Below are 17,727 nucleotides of genomic sequence, written 5' to 3' on the forward strand. Positions count from 1 at the left end.
TCCCGACCGCTCGAGCCTCTATCCCTGCCGTCTTGCTTATCCCCAGCTGCCTCTCTGTTCACACTCTGGCCCCATCTGACTGACTCTCTCTCTCTTTTTCTCTTTCTTCTCCTCACGACTGTTATCTACTAGTGTGTTTGTTGCATCTGGCACTACTCCCGTACTAACTAGACCACTAGACTATCCCTTCCTATTATCCCCCTCTTTTCCTTTCGGATCTCCGTCTTGTTCTGATAATCGTCCGTCCGTCTTGAAAGGGCGATCCAGACTGTCTTCCTGTCCCTCCATTTACCTACCTACCTTGTTCCTATCACCATCATCAGCACTACCACCACTACTCCGTATTACTGCTACTATTCTCTCCCTTGTGATAACTAACGTATTATCTCCCTTCCACAACCCCCCTTTTTATTCATTTTATTCTTCTTACTCCATCAAATCCAATATTGTCAATATCATCAACATGGGTGGGTGATACTTTTCCTATAATGCAACTTCTCTTTTCCCCCATGTCGGTTCCCCGGATTGTTTGTTTGTCTCTCTCGTGATCCACCGTCAATGGCTTGTCCCGGTGGACATCCAGCCCACGTTTCCCTCTTGCTTCGATCCATAATCCATACTTTGAGGCTACCTCACCTTACATTCCTGTCCCGGCTGGGAATGAACTTGTGACATGATTGCCCGGCAGACAGGATTGACTTCAACCCTGATGTGCCTCCTCCCACCCCCCCCTTGTCTAGGCTGCACATACCTACCCGTATCTCTGAGCTTCCCCCCCTCATCATTATCACACGGGTTCCCACACCAGCAGGGGACCTCCATCCTCGTTCACTGCGCCGGGTGGACGTGCCGAGTCAGAGCAGTGACCAACCATCCCGATCATGCATCTCATTCCTCTTGCTGCGACAGCTACGCCAACCACAACCACGCTCAGTGGAGGGATGTCTGCGGATGCCCCCGGGGGGAAGGCCAATCACGCCGCGTGCTGCATGGTGTCCCGAACGGGCTGGCAGACACAGACGGACTCGAACTGCTTCTGCACTGGGCGGATGGGATGGCATGGGATTGGATCTGACTTGACACACACACACGGGCTGGAACAGCACGACAGTGGTCTCTTTTCTCAGCTGGTTTTGGCTTTGGACCTTGTCTCATCGTTTCTTTTTCCTTTTCTCTCTTTTCCCTTCCCCCCCCCCCCCTCCTCTCGGCCATCCCCTTCCCTGGCTGGCTGCTTCTTACACACACGCGCACACTACTCCCACCTACTACTACTGTGCTAGTAGTACTTCCTCACCCTCTCTCTCTCTCTCACACACACACACACAGCCGCCCACACACACACTTTCTTCTGTGTCTGACTTGACTTCCCTTTCCCCCCTCCCGCCGTCACCCTCCTTTATCTCTCGCGTCTCGCCTCCTCTCCATTCTTCTTTCTTCTACCTTAATTCCTCCTTCTTTCCCGTCCCCATCCCAATCTTCCCCCTCTTTTTTTCTTTCTTCGTACTCTGGTAATTTCCTTTCTACTGCTTTGTTCCCCCGCGACCGTGGATTCGGTGGCTTACCATCTAGGCTTAATCTTCAGCCGACGTCTATCGACCCTATCAAGTAAGTTTGCTTTCCGATCGGTTGATTCGCTTGTAGCTCTTCTTTGGAAATGGATGCGAGTTAGCGCTGTTCTTGGTTGTTTTTCTGGAAAGAAAGGACTTTCTTTGCCATTGTTGCGGGCAGCTGGACGGGGAGACAGTGAACAAGTCCATCTCAGCTGCAAATACTAGACAAGAGTGTGATGGGATGGGCGGTGCTCACGGCTCACGTTCGGGAATCCGTCATCCCCACTGTTTGCTGCCACTCCCGCAAGCTATCCACCCTCGTTCTTGATCTTCCACTCCGATCTTCATCTATGATGCATCTAGTTTTGGGATTATTTTTTTTTTTTTTTTGGTTGTTGCTTGCTTATTTCCCATACGGAAGAGATTTCACTGTGTTCTCACTTGCATCTGTCTCTTCTCTTCACTCTCCTCCCTTCCCACTGCTGGTCTGTTGGAAATGGGCTGTGTCCAGTTGCCCGTGACTTCCCCAGGGTCCCCCCGGTCTGGCGTTTGACGCTAAACCTGATTGGGGTGTAAAATCACCTGACTGGCCCCGTGTCTGGCGCAGAAACCGGAACTCGGACCCAATCCAATCCAGTCCCGTGCATTCCTGCTCCTGCTCTTCCCTCTCACTCAACTCACCTCTCATCTCTCCAATTCACTCCCCCCATCTTTCCATTGCCATTCCCCATTGCCGATTCCCCCGATTTCGTTCCATCCAACCAAGCAGCTCCATTTCCCACCCACCCCCCAGTTCCAGGGACCTTGCGCGCTGATCTCATCCAACCCACTCTTGTCTCACCACCTCTTTGCCTTTCTTTAAATCTCCACCCTCTGCCATTCCCGCGCGCTCGCTCTCCTCCCGCCTCATGTCTCCATCTGCATTCGACGACACTGACCACGCACAGCGCGAGAGGTCTCGTTCTCCCCGTCGTCGTTCTCGTAGCCCTCGACGCAGCCGTCGCTCTTACTCTCCCCGCAGTCGCTCTCGCAGCCGTGACGACTATCGCCGCTCCGACCGTCGTTCTCGTTCGCCTATGAGTACGACCCAAGGCGCTCCCGGTGGTCATTCTGCTTCTGGTTACGGTGGGCGCAGCAGCTACCCACCTCCCCCCCGTTCGTTCGAAGATCGCGCCGTCGCCAAAGAACAAATGATGCAAGCCGTGCGCGAGTCGTCCCAGCAAGACCGTCGCGTCTATGTGGGCAACCTCTCCTACGATGTCAAGTGGCATCATCTGAAAGATTTTATGAGACAGGGTGAGCAGGGTCATATCGTGTTGCCGGGCGTGTGATAGCGTTTGTGCGGGTCTGGAATATGTGGCTGACTTTGGAGGGGGACGTTCCGCGCTCGAACAGCTGGAGAAGTCATCTTTGCCGATGTCTTACTGCTTCCCAATGGAATGTCGAAGGTGGGCGCCAATGCGTAGTGTGGCTGGTTTCCTTTCCCTTTTTGTGTTTCTGGATTTTTTTTCCTTCCCCTGTTGGTTCGCTTGTTATGGACTGTTTGGGTTGACGGGCTGGGCCTGGCCGTCCGGGATACTGTAGGGATGCGGGTGAGTTGACTTCCTTGGTCTTTGATTGTCAGTTTTGTGTTACTGACGGTCACAATAGGATTGTGGAATACGCAACCAGGGAACAAGCGCAAAATGCGGTAAACACCCTCAGCAACCAGAATTTGATGGGAAGACTCGTCTACGTCCGTGAGGTATGATGCATCATTTCCCTCCAGGACACTGAAGTCTTGATCGGAGGATACTGACAAAGCGCAGGATCGTGAGCCCGAGCCTCGTTTCACGGGAGGTCCCTCTCGTGGTGACTTCGGAGGTGGTGGTCGCGGCGGCTTCGGTGGCGGCTTCGGTGGCCCTGCCGGTGGCGGCGGCGCTGGTGGCCGTCAGCTTTATGTTTCGAATGTTGGTTTATTCCCGTCCACCGTTGACATATGATATCGTGCTCGACTAGGATTAGGTATTGACGCTGGGGATGTTTAGCTTCCGTTTAATGTTGGCTGGCAAGATTTGAAGGATCTTTTCCGCCAAGCTGGTAAGTATGGGACGGCAGAGCCTCTATTCAACCGCCTTCTCTGCCTCCTCTCCGTCGCAAGCGTCTTCAGGACTGACATTGACTTCTCATATAGCTCAGCAGGGCGCTGTGATCCGTGCCGATGTTCACACCGATGCCACCGGCCGTCCCAAGGGCTCTGGTATTGTCGCCTTCGAGTCCCCCGAGGATGCCCGGAATGCCATTCAGCAGTTCAACGGATACGACTGGCAGGGACGCCAGCTGGAGGTTCGTGAGGATCGCTTCGCTGGTGCTGGACCTGGGTTCGGTGGCCGTGGTGGCTTCGGCGGTCGCGGTGGCTTTGGTGGTGGTTTCGGTGGCCGCGGTGGCTTTGGTGGCCGTGGCGGCTTCGGCGGAGGTTTCCGTGGTGGTTATGGCGGTGCGCCCGGCGGTTTTGGTGGTGCACCTGGTGGTTTCGAGGGCGTGCCCTCTGGACCTCCTAACCCGTTCACCGATTTCGCTACGTCTGGCGGCGACAAGAGCGCTGTCATCTACGTGCGCAACCTGCCTTGGTCGACTTGCAACGAGGATCTGGTGGATCTGTTCTCGACTATCGGCAAGGTTGATCGTGCGGAGATCCAGTACGAGCCCAATGGTCGCTCCCGCGGCACCGGTGTGGTTCAGTTTGATAGTACGGAGACTGCGGAGACTGCTATCGGTAGGTTTTGTGATTGCATCTGCAGAAAGACATCTACTAACTGTATTACAGCCAAGTTCACCGGCTACCAGTACGGCGGTCGTCCCCTGGGCATTACGTTCGTCAAGTACATGAACGCCGGCCCCGGGCCCGGTGATGTTGCGATGGACGGCACTGAGCCGACTGCTCCGATCACGCAGGATCAGATCATGTAACACTATCATATGACTTGTTTTTTCTTTCGGGAGGACATATCGAGGCCGAAAAAAGTTTGCGATGTAACACTCCGGATCGAGAAAAGAATGATCTGTTGGCGCGGGTTCGCGTATGCTGCATTTTGTTCCATACCAGGCATACCTCATGATTTGTTTTGCTTCTTATTACTATCGGGCATTCTATTTGTTGTTTCATTTCTCCGACTATCTGGTCTGGCGGGAACGCATCGGATGTTGTTCAAGCTGAAATTGCAAGCGGATGGCTTCTGGTGGATTTGTTCCTTTGCGTTTGGACGGTTGCCCTAGCGAAATTGCTGCACTGGAGGGTTTGACCCGTTTGATTGTTTTGACTTGTAGGCTTGTAAGTGGTAGGCTAGGACGGAGATACCCGACTATACATAGTAGTGACTGTATTGGATTTATCAGTATGTTTCAAGCTATTTGCAGTGGCTCTTTCGTCTACTCACATTCTACAATTTTGAGAATTACACATAAGCTAATCATCTAAGATTATAAGCAGTGTTAGGCTTGCCCTGTTTGATCTTGTTCTCTCCAGTAGAACAGTAATACGAGTAGCCCATTCTTCCCACGGAAGACATGAATGAACTTTACTACTACTACCTATGAGCAATGGTAATAACCCTTTGAGGATGACCACATCCAGTGAAGTTGATGAAGTTGTACCTCATCTTCTCAGACAAAGATATTGTCCAAAAGATCACTGATTCCTTACTAAGTAGTGACTTCTTGTCTACTCATTTGTCATAGAAAGTGAAGATATAATGCCCTCCGCTTTTATCATCCTCTATTTGTTCTCCGTATCGCGACTCGCAGTCGGATCTTACTACCGTCGTGACTACTTGGTTTGTAACTCTAATATCTGTCGACGGTACTGTTTAGACAGTGGTATATACAGGATAGGAGGAGGAGGATGAAATAAGTTGATTCCGGAGGATATCTTGTGGAGAAAGAGGGTACTGCTATAGACCAATTCCATTCTATCATATCTAGATCTTTCCAAGAACTCTTATCACCATAGAAGATCATCAATTCAAATTACTTCCTAAAGATTATCAACATGGTTCTTCTGAGTAAATGACAATAGACAGGCTTAATTATAGATATATATACTAGTAACAATTTGGAAAACTTACTTAATTACTCCTTTCATATCATTTAACTATCTATCCATATAAAGTCATATCTCTCTCTTCACTCCCTTATATCAATAGTTCCTGTGAAATTGCTCCCCCAAAGGGTTCGGCTGATAAAGATTTCTCAGCGATTCCTCTTCCCTCTCCTTTGCTAATCTCTCTTCTTCTGCTTTCTTAGTAGCGGCCTCCTCTTTCTTCCACTGTTCGATCTTTTTCTAAACAAGTGTATAATAAACCAGGTCACTAGTCTGTCTGTCTAGAGTTGAAGATAACCATTGCCTCGAGCGATGGATATTTCTCTCCTTCTCCCCCCGTATACATAGTACTAAGAGAGTAGTACTACTATGCTTTACTTGATCACCGCAATGAGTACCACAAACGGTACAAGGGTCGGGTCCAGCAGCTCAGTCGCAGACTTTTTGACCATCCTATATATGTTTCCCCAAATTGTTTAAAAAAGAAAGAAAGAAAGAAAGAAAGAAAAATCCAAATCGCAAGATTACATTCGGTAAATTCCAAGAGGGGTCGGGTGGATGGGGGATTTCACTGGCTTAAATAGACATCGAAGATGGATAAATACCCCCCACCCCTAACCCGCCCCCACTCCCACTACAGCTGAGAATTTTGTCTTTCCCTAAAATTGAGAATCATCTACGTAGCAAAGTGAGAGACTTACTGGCTACGTTTGCAGTTTCAGCTATTCGAGGTGGCCCGCATCATCGTGTTGCCTCTACTCCCAGGATGAGCTAGTCTAGTAAAGTAGTATTCGAGATTAGTACTATACAATATGAATTCAAACTCTTAACTTTATTCAAGCTTTATTTATCTACTAGTATATTAATCCATTTCATATATTTATATATTTCCAATTCTTCTTTCGTCACTTCATTACATCAACATTTAGTAGCAATGAGCGTAACCGTCCTCGTCCGTCCCAAGGGCTTTTCTCTCTGCCTCTTCTTCCTCGATTAATCTCCGTTCTTCTTCCACTTGGGCTTTTTTCTTTTCCTCCTCAGCTTTGAATGCCTCCGCTAATTCTTTCTATAAGATGTAAGGGGAAACCCCCCCCCCCCCTAGTTAGTAAGTAGTCTGTCTGGTAGTTGAAGATAACCCAAGCGGATTATCTATCACTAGTAGTAGGTTACTAAATGTATAATAGGACTTTATTTCACTTGACCTGCGACAAGCACTGTCACAATAAGTACCACAAGTTGTGCAAGGAGGGGGTCCATTAGGGCAGTCGCAGTATTTGTTCCCGCCCTATGTAGTATAGATCATCCCGAATTGTTAGGAGAATTTGGCCACAAATGGTAGTTACATCCCAATTCGTTTATTATTTATCACTTACACAGACATTGCATTTCAGCGCATAGCTCATCCCGTCGTCATCTTCAGGCTCCCACCGTCCCGGAGCGGTGCCTCTGCCATCGCAAAAGTGACACCTGTGTTGCGGCATGATAGTTATATTGAGGATGAGAAAAGAAGTATTTCTTAAGTGAAGAATTAAAAGAGATAGGTGTGTTGCTAGAAAGAAGAAGAAAATAATGTAAGAGAATGGGGGAGGTAGGGGGGATTTTACCTGCTTAAATAAATACTAGAAATATAGTAGGTAAGATAGATAGATAACCACAACCCCCACTACAGCTGAGAAACTGCGTCTTTTTCCTTTTTTTTTTTTTTTTTTTTTCTTCTTCAGCTCCAGCTGAAATAGTTATCGAAGAACTAGACTAGCAAACGTGAATGAACCCAACTGGTCATGTTGCAGTTTCAGCTATCACCAAGTTGCCCCGCATCATCTCCTTTGCCTTTTGACGATCTGCTCCGATATAAGCTAGACTAGTACTACTAATCTCAGATACGCTGTCCCGATGCATCCACCAAACCTCAGCCACGCGCTAGTCTAGTTAGTTACTAGTTAGTTAGTACGGAGTATATACCCGCAGTGTTCCGTTCAACGAGCTGGGGTTTTTGGAACATGATACCATCACTATGACTTATAAACATGATATATAGAAGTGGGCTAATCTGTGATTATACTACTAATTAAGTTGAACTTCCCCCCCTCATCTCAGATTATATCGAATGCCAGTTCAGGAACCCTAATACAGTCTACCTTCCGAACACGATCTATTGCCCCATCCACATCCACATATACTAATCTAGTGAGACTGTGAGCCACATCCCCGCCAGCTGATCATCACACTGAATCCGATTTTTCTCGAAATTCTCTCTCTGGATGCGACCCCCACTCGAGATTCTTCAGTAGACTGTTTCCGGCTAGGGTTACTTACGGGTCTAAGTGGCCACCTCCGGTCTACCATCTAATTAGACTTTATCCTAGTACTGGCGGTGAGATGTATAAATAGATGACAGGCTGCAGACAGGCTACGCTTTGATACATTACCTATCCTCAGACCCTCTTCAGCAGATACGGTGGCGTGTTCAGATAAAATCGACTACTACCAGATGAATTGCACTACCTCCACTTAGATCTCTTCAGTATTCTGGTACGGGGTCCATAATATATGGTATAGAGAGTTGCACGTAGAAGAGGTAGTTGGCATTACTGCTTCAATAATCCATCCATCAGAATGGATTATCATGGTAGTAGTAACATGATAAACCCCCCCCGAACGTATCCGAGAGGTGTAGGAATGATCTATGCACGGACCAGAGATGAGGGAGTTTTTGTTGTCTATAGTAAGTATTCCAGGGATAAGTAGCCAGGGTTTTCTTTGGGGCGGGAGGGCAGTCTTCCACAGCTTAGTAGTGTAATATATACATGTGTCTGGACATGGTTATTCCAAAATTATGTTATGTATAGTAATGAAGAAAGCTGGACAATAGATATTACTATTCACTTAATGGAGAAAATAAAGCAATCTATTTATGGGAAAGGAATGAATGACAGAGATACACAAGCGATGAAATGAAACGATAAAAGAAAGGAAGGAAGAGACAGATCTGAAGCACAGTAGAAATCATATAGAGCCCCTATATCAACGACAAACACCCGTCCGTCTACTCCCAGGCTAATACCCCTCATTCATCTTCAGCCCCTCGCAAATATGTCCTCCGCAACTTCCGTGGCTTGTATTCACCATCACTACCCTCATCAACAGCTTCCTCTTGGTTCAATCCCTCCTTCTCTGCGGTATTGGTGTGACCCTGCGCGGCATAATTGGGCTTATCGCCAGCAGCAGCCCATCGAGCCCGAGCTTTGGGCCCCTTAGGCGCCGTCAGGACCCTTGCGGTAACGATCTGGAGAGGAGGCCGAGATTGCCAACCATTGGTCGCTACAATGTCATGATAGCTGTAGTGCGGGCGTGTCACGATTAGAACCCGAGCACCGTGGTGAGGCATGAAGCCGACGTGAAGGATATGATGATCCATGTTATTGGCATGGCGATCAAAGGTCGGAAGGTCAGGCAGTAGTTCAACTACAAGATTGCCAAACATATCGCCTTGGAGACTGGTGAACTGATGGGCAGCTTCCTCTAGGACTTCGCGAGTTCTTTCTTCGCGTATGGCCTGATCTTCCTCGCTCAGTGAGCCTCGGAATAAGAGCTGGAATGTCTGGCTCGCTAGCAGTTCGTCTCCATACGCCTTGAGAAGGGCCTTCCGGCGTTCCAGTGTCGCATGAAGGAGTGGTGTGGGAGGGGCTTTGTTGTACCCCCATTCTGTCGCGCTGAGCATACATACGCTCACGAGGGTCGACTTCCACCAGGCTGCGTCTTTGGGCAATGCTTTGCAAGAGGAACAGAGGAAGGGGTATAAGTCAGCGGGCGTGGCTCAACAGTACGGGGAGGAAAGAGTAGAGGGTATGAAGGAGGACAAAGGGGTCTTGAAACTTACTTTCTTTGAACCTCTCATAGACATAGTCGAGTCGTTTGCAGAAGTTGTCGTCTCCTTCCTGGTCAGCAGCATCCATTTTTGCATCCATGAACCAGAATGTGGAGGCGGCAAATTTATCATAGATGAACTTATTCATCATGGTTTCCAACAAAACAATCCCAAATTCAGCACGACCGCCAGGGGGAAGAGAGGAATATATACTGTCCCAGTCATCTTGGATGCAAAAACCATCCAGACTTGCAATGATCATCCGTTTGTCATCATCAGAGAGACGGTACATTGGCTTGCTCTCACCCCATGCCATGGCCCAGTCCTGGACGCGTAGAGCGAGCAGACTAAAGCCGTTGCGGACTATTTCCGGAGCGGATCGTATATGAGGTCGTGTAAGCACGCCCATCATAAAATGATGTTCCATTATGTCATGATACTCCTCTTGTTGACAGAGATACTCGCCATTGGGGTACACAGCTGGCCCCTTTCCCTTCTCTTGTACGGCCGGGGGAGGACGCTTGGGCGGCATTTGCTTTTTCCAATTAGTGACCATACTGGCTATTGGTTGGTTGGCTCAAGTGGTTCAAGTAAGTCAAGTAGAAGAGGTAGTTCTGGGTTGGCCTGGGAGAGGGGAGGTGGGAAGAATGATGAGGAGAAGGAGAAGGAAGGGAAATGGGAGGAACAGTAAACGGAGGGGAAACTGAGCAGGATGGAGGGAGAAGGTTCGGCCGGAAGTCTATTTCTTCATTCATTCATTCATTCAGCCAGCTCTTTTTAGTTCAACCCCAAGCTTCTTTGCTGCTCATTGGCCCTTAAGGCTGCCCGGCTCTTTGTGCGATGTGAGGCATCACCCAACCCGGAGTCTAGCCGCCTGAGGGTTTCAGCCGCGATCATACCTTCTTGGTTACCGTCCCTCAGCTAAGTGGCAGATCGGTTAATACAGGGGTAGGGTCACGCGTGAGCAGAAGTGTGACAGAGAGAGACACGGCCAGACGAGCTGGAGTGCTAAGAGAAGAAGCTGTTCTGGTACTCTCCAAATATAGTATCATAGACGGTGATAGACTTTGCAAGAGGAGTAGTAGTAACTCCGATCCTCCCCAGAGACACAGCGACACAGCGTCAACTATCATAAAAGGGTAGGCTGGCTGCTCTTCCATCTGATTTCTCATCTCATTGCAGTTTATGGTGTGTGTATTCAGCCGGTCCTGAATACATAGAACCCCATGCGTTGTCCATCACTTCTTCATGCCCTTTTGTTTTCTCCCGCATTAGCGTAGTCCCAACATGAATCACCACTGGATGGCTATCGGTGTCGATGTGGGAACTACCAAGACTGGCGAGTCCCCTTTCCCCTCTCCCCTCTTCTTCGCCTCTCTTTCTCTTGTTCTTCGTGCTTCCGTAATATCTGACAAGCCGTGCTTTATAGTTGTCGCATACGCCCTTCTGCACGATCAGATGGATCTGTGGATACCCCCAGATGCCCATGACTGGATCATACCAACAGCAGTTGATTATGACGAAATCGGCCAGACAATTTGGGGCAACACAGCCGCCTCGCGCCCAGACCCTCACGTGTGGTTCAAACTGTTGATCCACAGCTCCCCTGTAGTGGACTTGAGAGAAGATAATCTTGTTGGTGCCATTGGGGGGACTATGGGGCGTGATACTGCCGGCAAACTCATTGGCGACTTCCTTAATGTCCTGCAGCAGAAGCTACTGGCTCACTTCCAGAGATACGGTCCAGCGCAGATCGAGTGGTGCTTTACGGAACCCGGATGCTGGAACGATCAGGGCCGACTCGACTTCCGAACCGCAATTCAGGACCGTATGTTCAATGGGCATGCCTGCGACGTTTCATTTGTCTCTGAAGCAGAGGCTGCGGCGGAATACACCGTCCTTGAAGGTGCAAACAGGGGACTCGTGCAGGTGAGCAGCAGCGGCAGTAGTGAAGATATTGTATGTGTGTGCAGATAGCTGACAGCTTGAACTATTAGCAAGGGGATGTGGTGATGGTTTGCGACTGTGGCGGGGCCACAACTGTAAGGCTCACACAGATCAAGGGCACGCATCAATTTTCCAGCTGACAATCTAGTTAGGACGTTGCCATCTTACGGGTGAACGGTACCAACCCCTTTACCTCCCAACCTGTTGGAGATCCAGCCAGTAAGTGTCACCCAGCTGCCGCTACTTATGCCCCATATGAAAGCTCATCTGTTCCAGGTTTCCGGCTCGGCGCTGTGGACATTGATGCAGCCTTGATGGAGCAGGTCCGACAGGCCTACTGGGAAAGTGATCAGGGCCTGCGAAGGGGAGCACCTGCTGCTGAGGCTCGGCGTGAGATCAGCAGGGTCAAGGAGAATTTCACCGGTGGCCCTGGGAACGTCCCGATTTATATCCAGGGCCCTGAACGCGGTGTAATTATGCATCAATTCACCCACGACGACTTGATAAACGCGTTCGAACCGACTGTGGAAGGGATAATCGATGTGATAATCCAAAAGATATTGTCAGCCGGAGCCAAAGTCACGAAGGTGGTCCTTGTCGGGGGTTTGGGAAAATCAGAATACCTTCGCTCCCGAGTTCGCCATGCGCTCCATGACGTCTACGTGGACACGCCGCCTAAGTTAGTGGATGCTTTGCCAGACACGTAGGTTGCCCTCTTCTTCTTACCAGTATGTCTTTATTGACTTTTGTAACAGCATCAGAAGTGCAGTTGCATGCGGGGCAGTGTTACGTGCACAAAGGGTGCCTCCAGTGCGGTGGTTTGAAAGCCGCTCCCAGTACGAATTGTGCTTTCCGTCTGTTGACGTGTATGGCGACGGTATGCCAGACAAAGTTCTTACCAATACGATTATTGCAAGAGTGAGTCGACGAAAAGGTCCCCGCCACTGCCTTGTTAACCAAGGATTCTCCGCTAACTCTGCCTGTTATGGGAAGGGACGCAGAGATGTGCCTGCGAGCGGGTCTTTTATACCCACTGAGAGGATGCGCTTGGTACCCCAGCGGATGGGGGACCGTTTTCTTCAGATTCGCATTGTACGACAAGCGGAAAGTTAGTTGCCTCTTGCATTCATCCCCAGTACCTGTCACTGCTTCTTCTTGTGTGACTGACATATCATCATCATGTTAGCTTTGTCGGCCGCCGTTGAACGGGTCAAGATCCCCGCAAACGTACCATTCCATTGGGCCAATTGTGCTCAAGGGATGGTTCATAAGTATCCACTAAGAGTATTCTGGTCCATTCATCTGGGATCGGCAATGTTCATCCACTGGAGAATATGCATAGCGGATGGTCAGGACCGGATAGAAACTGTGTTAGCTGAGTCTTTCCGTGAGGTGTCTCCCCAAGACTTGATCCCCGTCGTGAACGGCTAGGATCTCGATGCATATTATCTTGGATCTTTCTCCGTTTCTCTGACGATTGATCTAGTGCTTGTTGCGTTTATTCTCAGACTGTATCTCTCGTTCTTGGTTCTCGTTCTTGGTTCTCTCTCTCTCTCTCTCTCCCTTTTTCGTTTTTGGTTTTCAACCACTATACCCTATAGACTGTTTGTTATTTTTAGCGCCCCTATAGATTGACATCAATAGAATTTGCGCATTTGCTAATTACCGTGGAGACCCTAGATCCATGTAATAGTGATGATTAGCCCACATAAAGAGGTAAACGGGTCGCGCAGACGGAGGAGGTCGAGATATAATCTCCCATCCCCCTTCAGCATCAAAATCCGTAGTACCGTAGGTTGATGTGTTCTAGACTGAGAAGCTGCATTTCTCTTGGGAAAATATGTTTAGTGAACGGTCAAATGGTCAGTAGGTATTCCACATGTAGTTTAAGTAGGTTGGCGCCGAAGAATTGAGAGGATTGGTGGGTTCGGGCTGTATACTGTTCAAAGGAAGGCGCTACTGCTTTGTAATAAACACAGTCATCGCCTGAGGCCTGTAATGATGCCTGAGGCGACTATTATTTCTACCTGAAGGGACTCCACTGTTGGCCTCAGGTAGAAAAGCTAGAATTGGTATGAAATCTGCATGCACCCAAAACAACCCTTAGCTTCTTGAGGTGTATTGGTGGGTGTGGCATGAGCAAAGGCTGTTATGGAGGCAGCCTGGCCGGTGTGGCAATGGCGCCTCCCTATTAATCTGTCAATTGGCATTTTATACATTCAGTTCAGTTCATTCGTAAGCTATATAGATAGATATCCAAAGTCCTGATGAAGGACAAACGATCCGTGTTTGTTTGCATGCATCCATCCGAGGATTCAAACTCCCAACGACCAGACCAGTTCAAAACCAAGCAAAGCAACAAGCATGCGAAATAAAACAGACGCAGAAAGAAAGCTCAGATCAACCAGCTGAAGCACAAAATAAGATGAAGACCAAAAGTTCAAATGGTGGGGGAATATTGTACAGAGAATTGAAGAAACCAGGCATCGCAAACGGTGCATAAGTGCAAGAAGTGAAAAAGAAACAAGTCCCAGCCAGTTATCCAGAATTGAACCAAACGCCTTGGATCATCCAACCGTCCATCCGGTCCGTCCATCCATCCGTGGACCGGTCACCACCACCTGTCACATTGCAAACGCCGAAAAGTGATATGTCAAATATGTTAGGGGCGCAGCGAGTAGGCTCATTGCCTGACTTCAGCGTTCCCGGTTTTGGAAGTGAGTAATCTTCCTTTCGATGGAAGAGATCATCACGTCCACATATGCATGCGTGAGAATAATGTACATAGGAAAGTAACAAAGGAAATCAACAAAGGAAATTGGTGACATAGGAAAAATAGCAACACAGCGCCGGAGCACAGTCGTTGCTTATGCAGCCATACCGGTTGGAGGGTAATGGCCAGGAATCTGTAGTTCAAGCGTCGACACACTATTCTTGGACTGCGGTGGAGGACGCCTGAGGCTTCCGGTTTGCGAGGCAGCCGCCGAATCGGTTGTGACAGGTCCAGCCAGTGGCGTCCGCATTGAGCCGTCTACCGAAGCCGCCGATTGCTGCTTCGTAATGCCCACACCGTCCTCCACCAAGGTGTCGTCTTGAGCGTCAGATTCTTCCCGTTCATCAATCGACGTGGGCACGGTGGTATGAGTGTAGTCGGTTACATTCGTCGTTGTTGGTGCGGTTGATGTGCTCTCGCCGCGCTCCCTCTGGCGGGTCAGAGACGGATCGCGAGAGTTTGTGGACCCAAGTCCCGCCACATATAAATTCGTGGTACTCCCTCGATCAGATCCGACTCTTTCCCGGTTGTCGTTCGAGTTTTGGGTGTGTTGGCCAAACTGTCTCTGTCGACCGCCATCTGACGTGCTCATCCAGCTGCCATAGTAGCTATCGTGTCTCTCCACTGGAGCTGCAGCAGCAGCACTGCCAGCACGGTTCTGGCCCATCTCTACATCATTGCTGAATGAATCCCGGCCGTCAGGTAAGGAGCCGGCTGCGGCTAGAAGATCTCTCTCACCAGAGCTCTCACCACTAGAGGGTGACAGTGGAGCCTCCAAATGGCGGTCTATTTGCACGTCACTGGGGAAACGCCCGCCTGGTTCGCGAGGCTGAGACGTCGGACGTTCCTGGTGCAAGACTGCGGACTCTGCAGAGTACGGTGTGCGGTCTGCTTCGTCTTCATCCATCCCATCACTGCTGTTCCGCCAACTCATGCCACTCACAGTTCGAATATGCTGCCTCACATATGCATTCCGAGCCTCGCCAGTCTTCGAGATGAGGCTCTCGATGTCTTCATACCAGGCCATCATCGTATCGTGCGACTCCGCGCGGAAGACCCAGGAATGACCCCGGTGCATGGTCCCGGTTTGTCGCCCCTTGAGCATGAATTTGTGCGATGTCGAGTCTGGCTGCGAATGCGACCCCAGCTTCTGCTCGGGAAGGTTCAATGACATCACCGGTTGTTGCCATGCGACTCGATCGGCAGACTTGAACTCGTGAAGATGAGTAGGAGACAGAACATACCTACTCAAGTCAGGAAAAAATATTTTAGGAGACATGGGACCTTCATTTCGAGTGATACTTACCAGCCGGGTGTATAGCTCTTGAGGTACTTGCTTTTGCGCTCCAACATCCCGGATCGGACCTCCACTGCCGCGGGATGATCCCTACCCGGGTATGTGATATTCTCCACATCGCGAAGAGGAACGCGCGGATCGACCAGTTCATCCGTGTTCGCGATGAAGGAGTTCCACTCATGATCATGAGGCATGGAGATCGGCCCCGCGCGCAGTTTTTCGACAGTGTCATATGTCTCATCTGCTTCACGCTTGAGGATGCTGGCATATGCGTTATATGCTTTCTGTATCTCGCCTACAACGATGGACTCGAGCTCGCGACCAGAATGTTCTAGGTTCAAGAATGCCTAGAAAACGTTAGTGCTCCGCATCCTACAAGTTTGCTAACGAACCACATACCCGGTGCAGGTAGTTTTCCTCTTCGATTTGCTTCTCAATTTGCCTGTCCACGCCCAGGCGAACGATGAAAGGATCGCCTCTACCAGAGGTTGCAGAAGGGTCGGTGTCAACCAAACCCAGCGCTTCGTGCAAGTGCCGAACCGTTTTGCGGGTGGCGTCGACTTCCTTTTCCACGGAGTTGCGGAAATCACCAGAGAGACCCCGAATTTCCTTGGTCTTCTTCTGCAGATCGTTCCGCAAACCCATCAGCTGGTTCACGACCTCGCTTTCCACCTCCGCGGCTTTGTTCGCTTCCAGGTATCCTTGTCGGTGAAAGTCGCGCAAAATGTCGGTCGCATCGGACAGACCACCGGACTTGAGGAACGTGGGGGGAAGCGATGTGTTCTGCATGATATTGGATGCTGATAGGAACAATTTCGATCGGGTTTCGTAGGACTTCTGCACTTCCTTGAAGAAGATAATGAGATCCTTCAGGACCTTGCGCCATGCTACCATGAATTAGCACACCAGAGACCCAAAACCGGGGACAACATGCTGAAATACCTTGGAATCGATTGGCCAGAACCTCAGTCGGGCTGCCATTCGTGGGGATAGGAACATAGAAAGCGCTGTTCGGATCTTCGCCATCGGCGCCATACTTTTCTTTGTCACCCAGGACCAGGCTCCGGACACTGCCCGCGCGCAAGCTGCGCTTGCTACCGCTGCGGCGCATGCTGCCCCTCTTGCTGAGGGATGCTTTCTTCTTCAACGTACTGGTCCGGGTCGGGGTCGCGGAACGGGTCTGTGACATTTGGGAAACGGATCGCTGCATGCCGGATGGACCGTCTACCGAGTCACGCTGACTGGCGACATCGAATTCCTCGTGAAAGCGGCCGTTATACGGGTGAGAGGTTGGTGCCTCAGGATTGGCGCCGTGCGCAAGGTAACCGGAGGTGCTGGCGACGATCGAATTCGGCCGGGAGCTAGAGCGCGTGCTGTACCCGCGATTTAACAGCAGGTCGGGGTGGTGTGGAATAGAGCCGTAAGTGTCCTGCACTAGCGTTTGCGACTTAACGGCCATAGTCATGGCTGGACAGGAGGAGGGGAAAGGGAGGGAAGAGGGGGAGGGAGGAAGAGGAGGCGGAGGAGGGCGGTGATGTGACGGACAACGGAGAGGGTGGTAGCAGTTGGGAACAATCGGGCGGTGCAGACCAGGCTAGGCCCGTGTGTCGATATCGAGCGACCGGGTGGTTGCAAGCTTGGGTGCAAGACAGTTCCGGATGCGGGCGGCCGTGATAAGAATATAAGGGTAAGGTCTGATAATATATCATGAAACGCGATACAAAAAAAGAAATGAGAATAGGAGGGGAGAGAGAAAAAGGAGAGAGATCTGAATCCACCACCCCGGAACGAATCACGACGGATCTAGTTTTGGGGGGAGGGGAGAAGGGAGACAGGATAGTACGGAGTAGATAGTAGGAGTGGTAGTGTCAAGCAAGCCTAGCCGTGGTTACCAGGGCGAATTGGGGGGAATCAAGCAAGTGGAAATTAGCGACCAGCCGGAAGTGTCTCGACTCTGGCCCAAAGGGTCTGGGGCGGACTGTTTGCGGGGGCAAAAGAGCCAGCAACAACTCCTATCCGTCCGGCGCAATGGTGCTTGTCGTCGTCGTCTGCAAGTCGGTGCACCAACACAGCAAGTAGAGAGGAAAGGACGGGTTAGCGGGTGAGACTAGTACGATTGCGCTCGCAATAGTGGCCGGAGTAGTCGGTGCAGGAGCAGGAATAATCAGCAGCCGATCAGAACGCGTCTCGGGGGTTATTATTTAGTTTCCCAGG

The 17,727-nt window shown here is 50.1% G+C and overlaps 4 protein-coding genes across 4 annotated transcripts; 2 read left to right on the forward strand and 2 right to left on the reverse strand.

Moving 5' to 3' along the window:
* Positions 1 to 2,458: 2,458 nt before the first annotated feature.
* Positions 2,459 to 4,499, forward strand: BO87DRAFT_393323 (RNP domain protein; the record flags this gene model as incomplete). The annotated part of the gene is made up of 7 exons (XM_025625058.1): positions 2,459 to 2,846; positions 2,946 to 3,012; positions 3,201 to 3,294; positions 3,359 to 3,499; positions 3,578 to 3,629; positions 3,724 to 4,305; positions 4,357 to 4,499. The coding sequence occupies 7 exons, from the start codon at positions 2,459 to 2,461 to the stop codon at positions 4,497 to 4,499; spliced, it is 1,467 nt and encodes a 488-aa protein (XP_025484233.1).
* A 4,035-nt stretch (positions 4,500 to 8,534) lies between these two features.
* BO87DRAFT_325871 (uncharacterized protein) lies at positions 8,535 to 10,243 on the reverse strand. Its single transcript, XM_025620120.1, has 2 exons — positions 9,509 to 10,243; positions 8,535 to 9,399 (listed from the first exon to the last, which is right to left on the reverse strand). The coding sequence occupies exons 1-2, from the start codon at positions 10,050 to 10,052 to the stop codon at positions 8,696 to 8,698; spliced, it is 1,248 nt and encodes a 415-aa protein (XP_025484234.1). The 5' UTR covers positions 10,053 to 10,243; the 3' UTR covers positions 8,535 to 8,695.
* A 389-nt stretch (positions 10,244 to 10,632) lies between these two features.
* On the forward strand, positions 10,633 to 12,949 carry BO87DRAFT_372844 (Hsp70 family protein). The gene is made up of 7 exons (XM_025622389.1): positions 10,633 to 11,425; positions 11,494 to 11,538; positions 11,596 to 11,662; positions 11,720 to 12,146; positions 12,199 to 12,361; positions 12,437 to 12,551; positions 12,630 to 12,949. Exons 1-7 carry the CDS (start codon positions 10,784 to 10,786, stop codon positions 12,872 to 12,874), a joined length of 1,704 nt encoding a protein of 567 aa, XP_025484235.1. The 5' UTR covers positions 10,633 to 10,783; the 3' UTR covers positions 12,875 to 12,949.
* A 1,178-nt stretch (positions 12,950 to 14,127) lies between these two features.
* Positions 14,128 to 17,344, reverse strand: BO87DRAFT_132475 (SLM1 family PH domain-containing protein). Its single transcript, XM_025618061.1, has 4 exons — positions 16,456 to 17,344; positions 15,913 to 16,400; positions 15,523 to 15,860; positions 14,128 to 15,460 (listed from the first exon to the last, which is right to left on the reverse strand). Exons 1-4 carry the CDS (start codon positions 16,976 to 16,978, stop codon positions 14,311 to 14,313), a joined length of 2,499 nt encoding a protein of 832 aa, XP_025484236.1. The 5' UTR covers positions 16,979 to 17,344; the 3' UTR covers positions 14,128 to 14,310.
* Between the last annotated feature and the right edge of the window lie 383 nt (positions 17,345 to 17,727).

This window comes from Aspergillus neoniger, assembly GCF_003184625.1.
Source record: "Aspergillus neoniger CBS 115656 unplaced genomic scaffold BO87scaffold_3, whole genome shotgun sequence".
Classification (NCBI taxonomy): Eukaryota; Fungi; Ascomycota; class Eurotiomycetes; order Eurotiales; family Aspergillaceae; genus Aspergillus; species Aspergillus neoniger.

Excerpts from the sequence above, each read along its gene's own strand:
- BO87DRAFT_372844 (XM_025622389.1), top strand. The coding sequence starts at position 10,784 with ATGAATCACCACTGGATGGCTATCGGTGTCGATGTGGGAACTACCAAG. Across the intron at positions 11,426-11,493 it reads CAAACAGGGGACTCGTGCAG|CAAGGGGATGTGGTGATGGT; the intron begins GTGAGCAGCAGC and ends TTGAACTATTAG. Across the intron at positions 12,362-12,436 it reads CCAATACGATTATTGCAAGA|GGACGCAGAGATGTGCCTGC; the intron begins GTGAGTCGACGA and ends TGTTATGGGAAG.
- BO87DRAFT_132475 (XM_025618061.1), bottom strand. The coding sequence starts at position 16,978 with ATGACTATGGCCGTTAAGTCGCAAACGCTAGTGCAGGACACTTACGGC. Across the intron at positions 16,401-16,455 it reads TCTGGCCAATCGATTCCAAG|CATGGCGCAAGGTCCTGAAG; the intron begins GTATTTCAGCAT and ends AATTCATGGTAG. Across the intron at positions 15,461-15,522 it reads AAGAGCTATACACCCGGCTG|GTATGTTCTGTCTCCTACTC; the intron begins GTAAGTATCACT and ends TGACTTGAGTAG.
- BO87DRAFT_325871 (XM_025620120.1), bottom strand. The coding sequence starts at position 10,052 with ATGGTCACTAATTGGAAAAAGCAAATGCCGCCCAAGCGTCCTCCCCCG. Across the intron at positions 9,400-9,508 it reads CTATGAGAGGTTCAAAGAAA|CATTGCCCAAAGACGCAGCC; the intron begins GTAAGTTTCAAG and ends CCTCTTGCAAAG.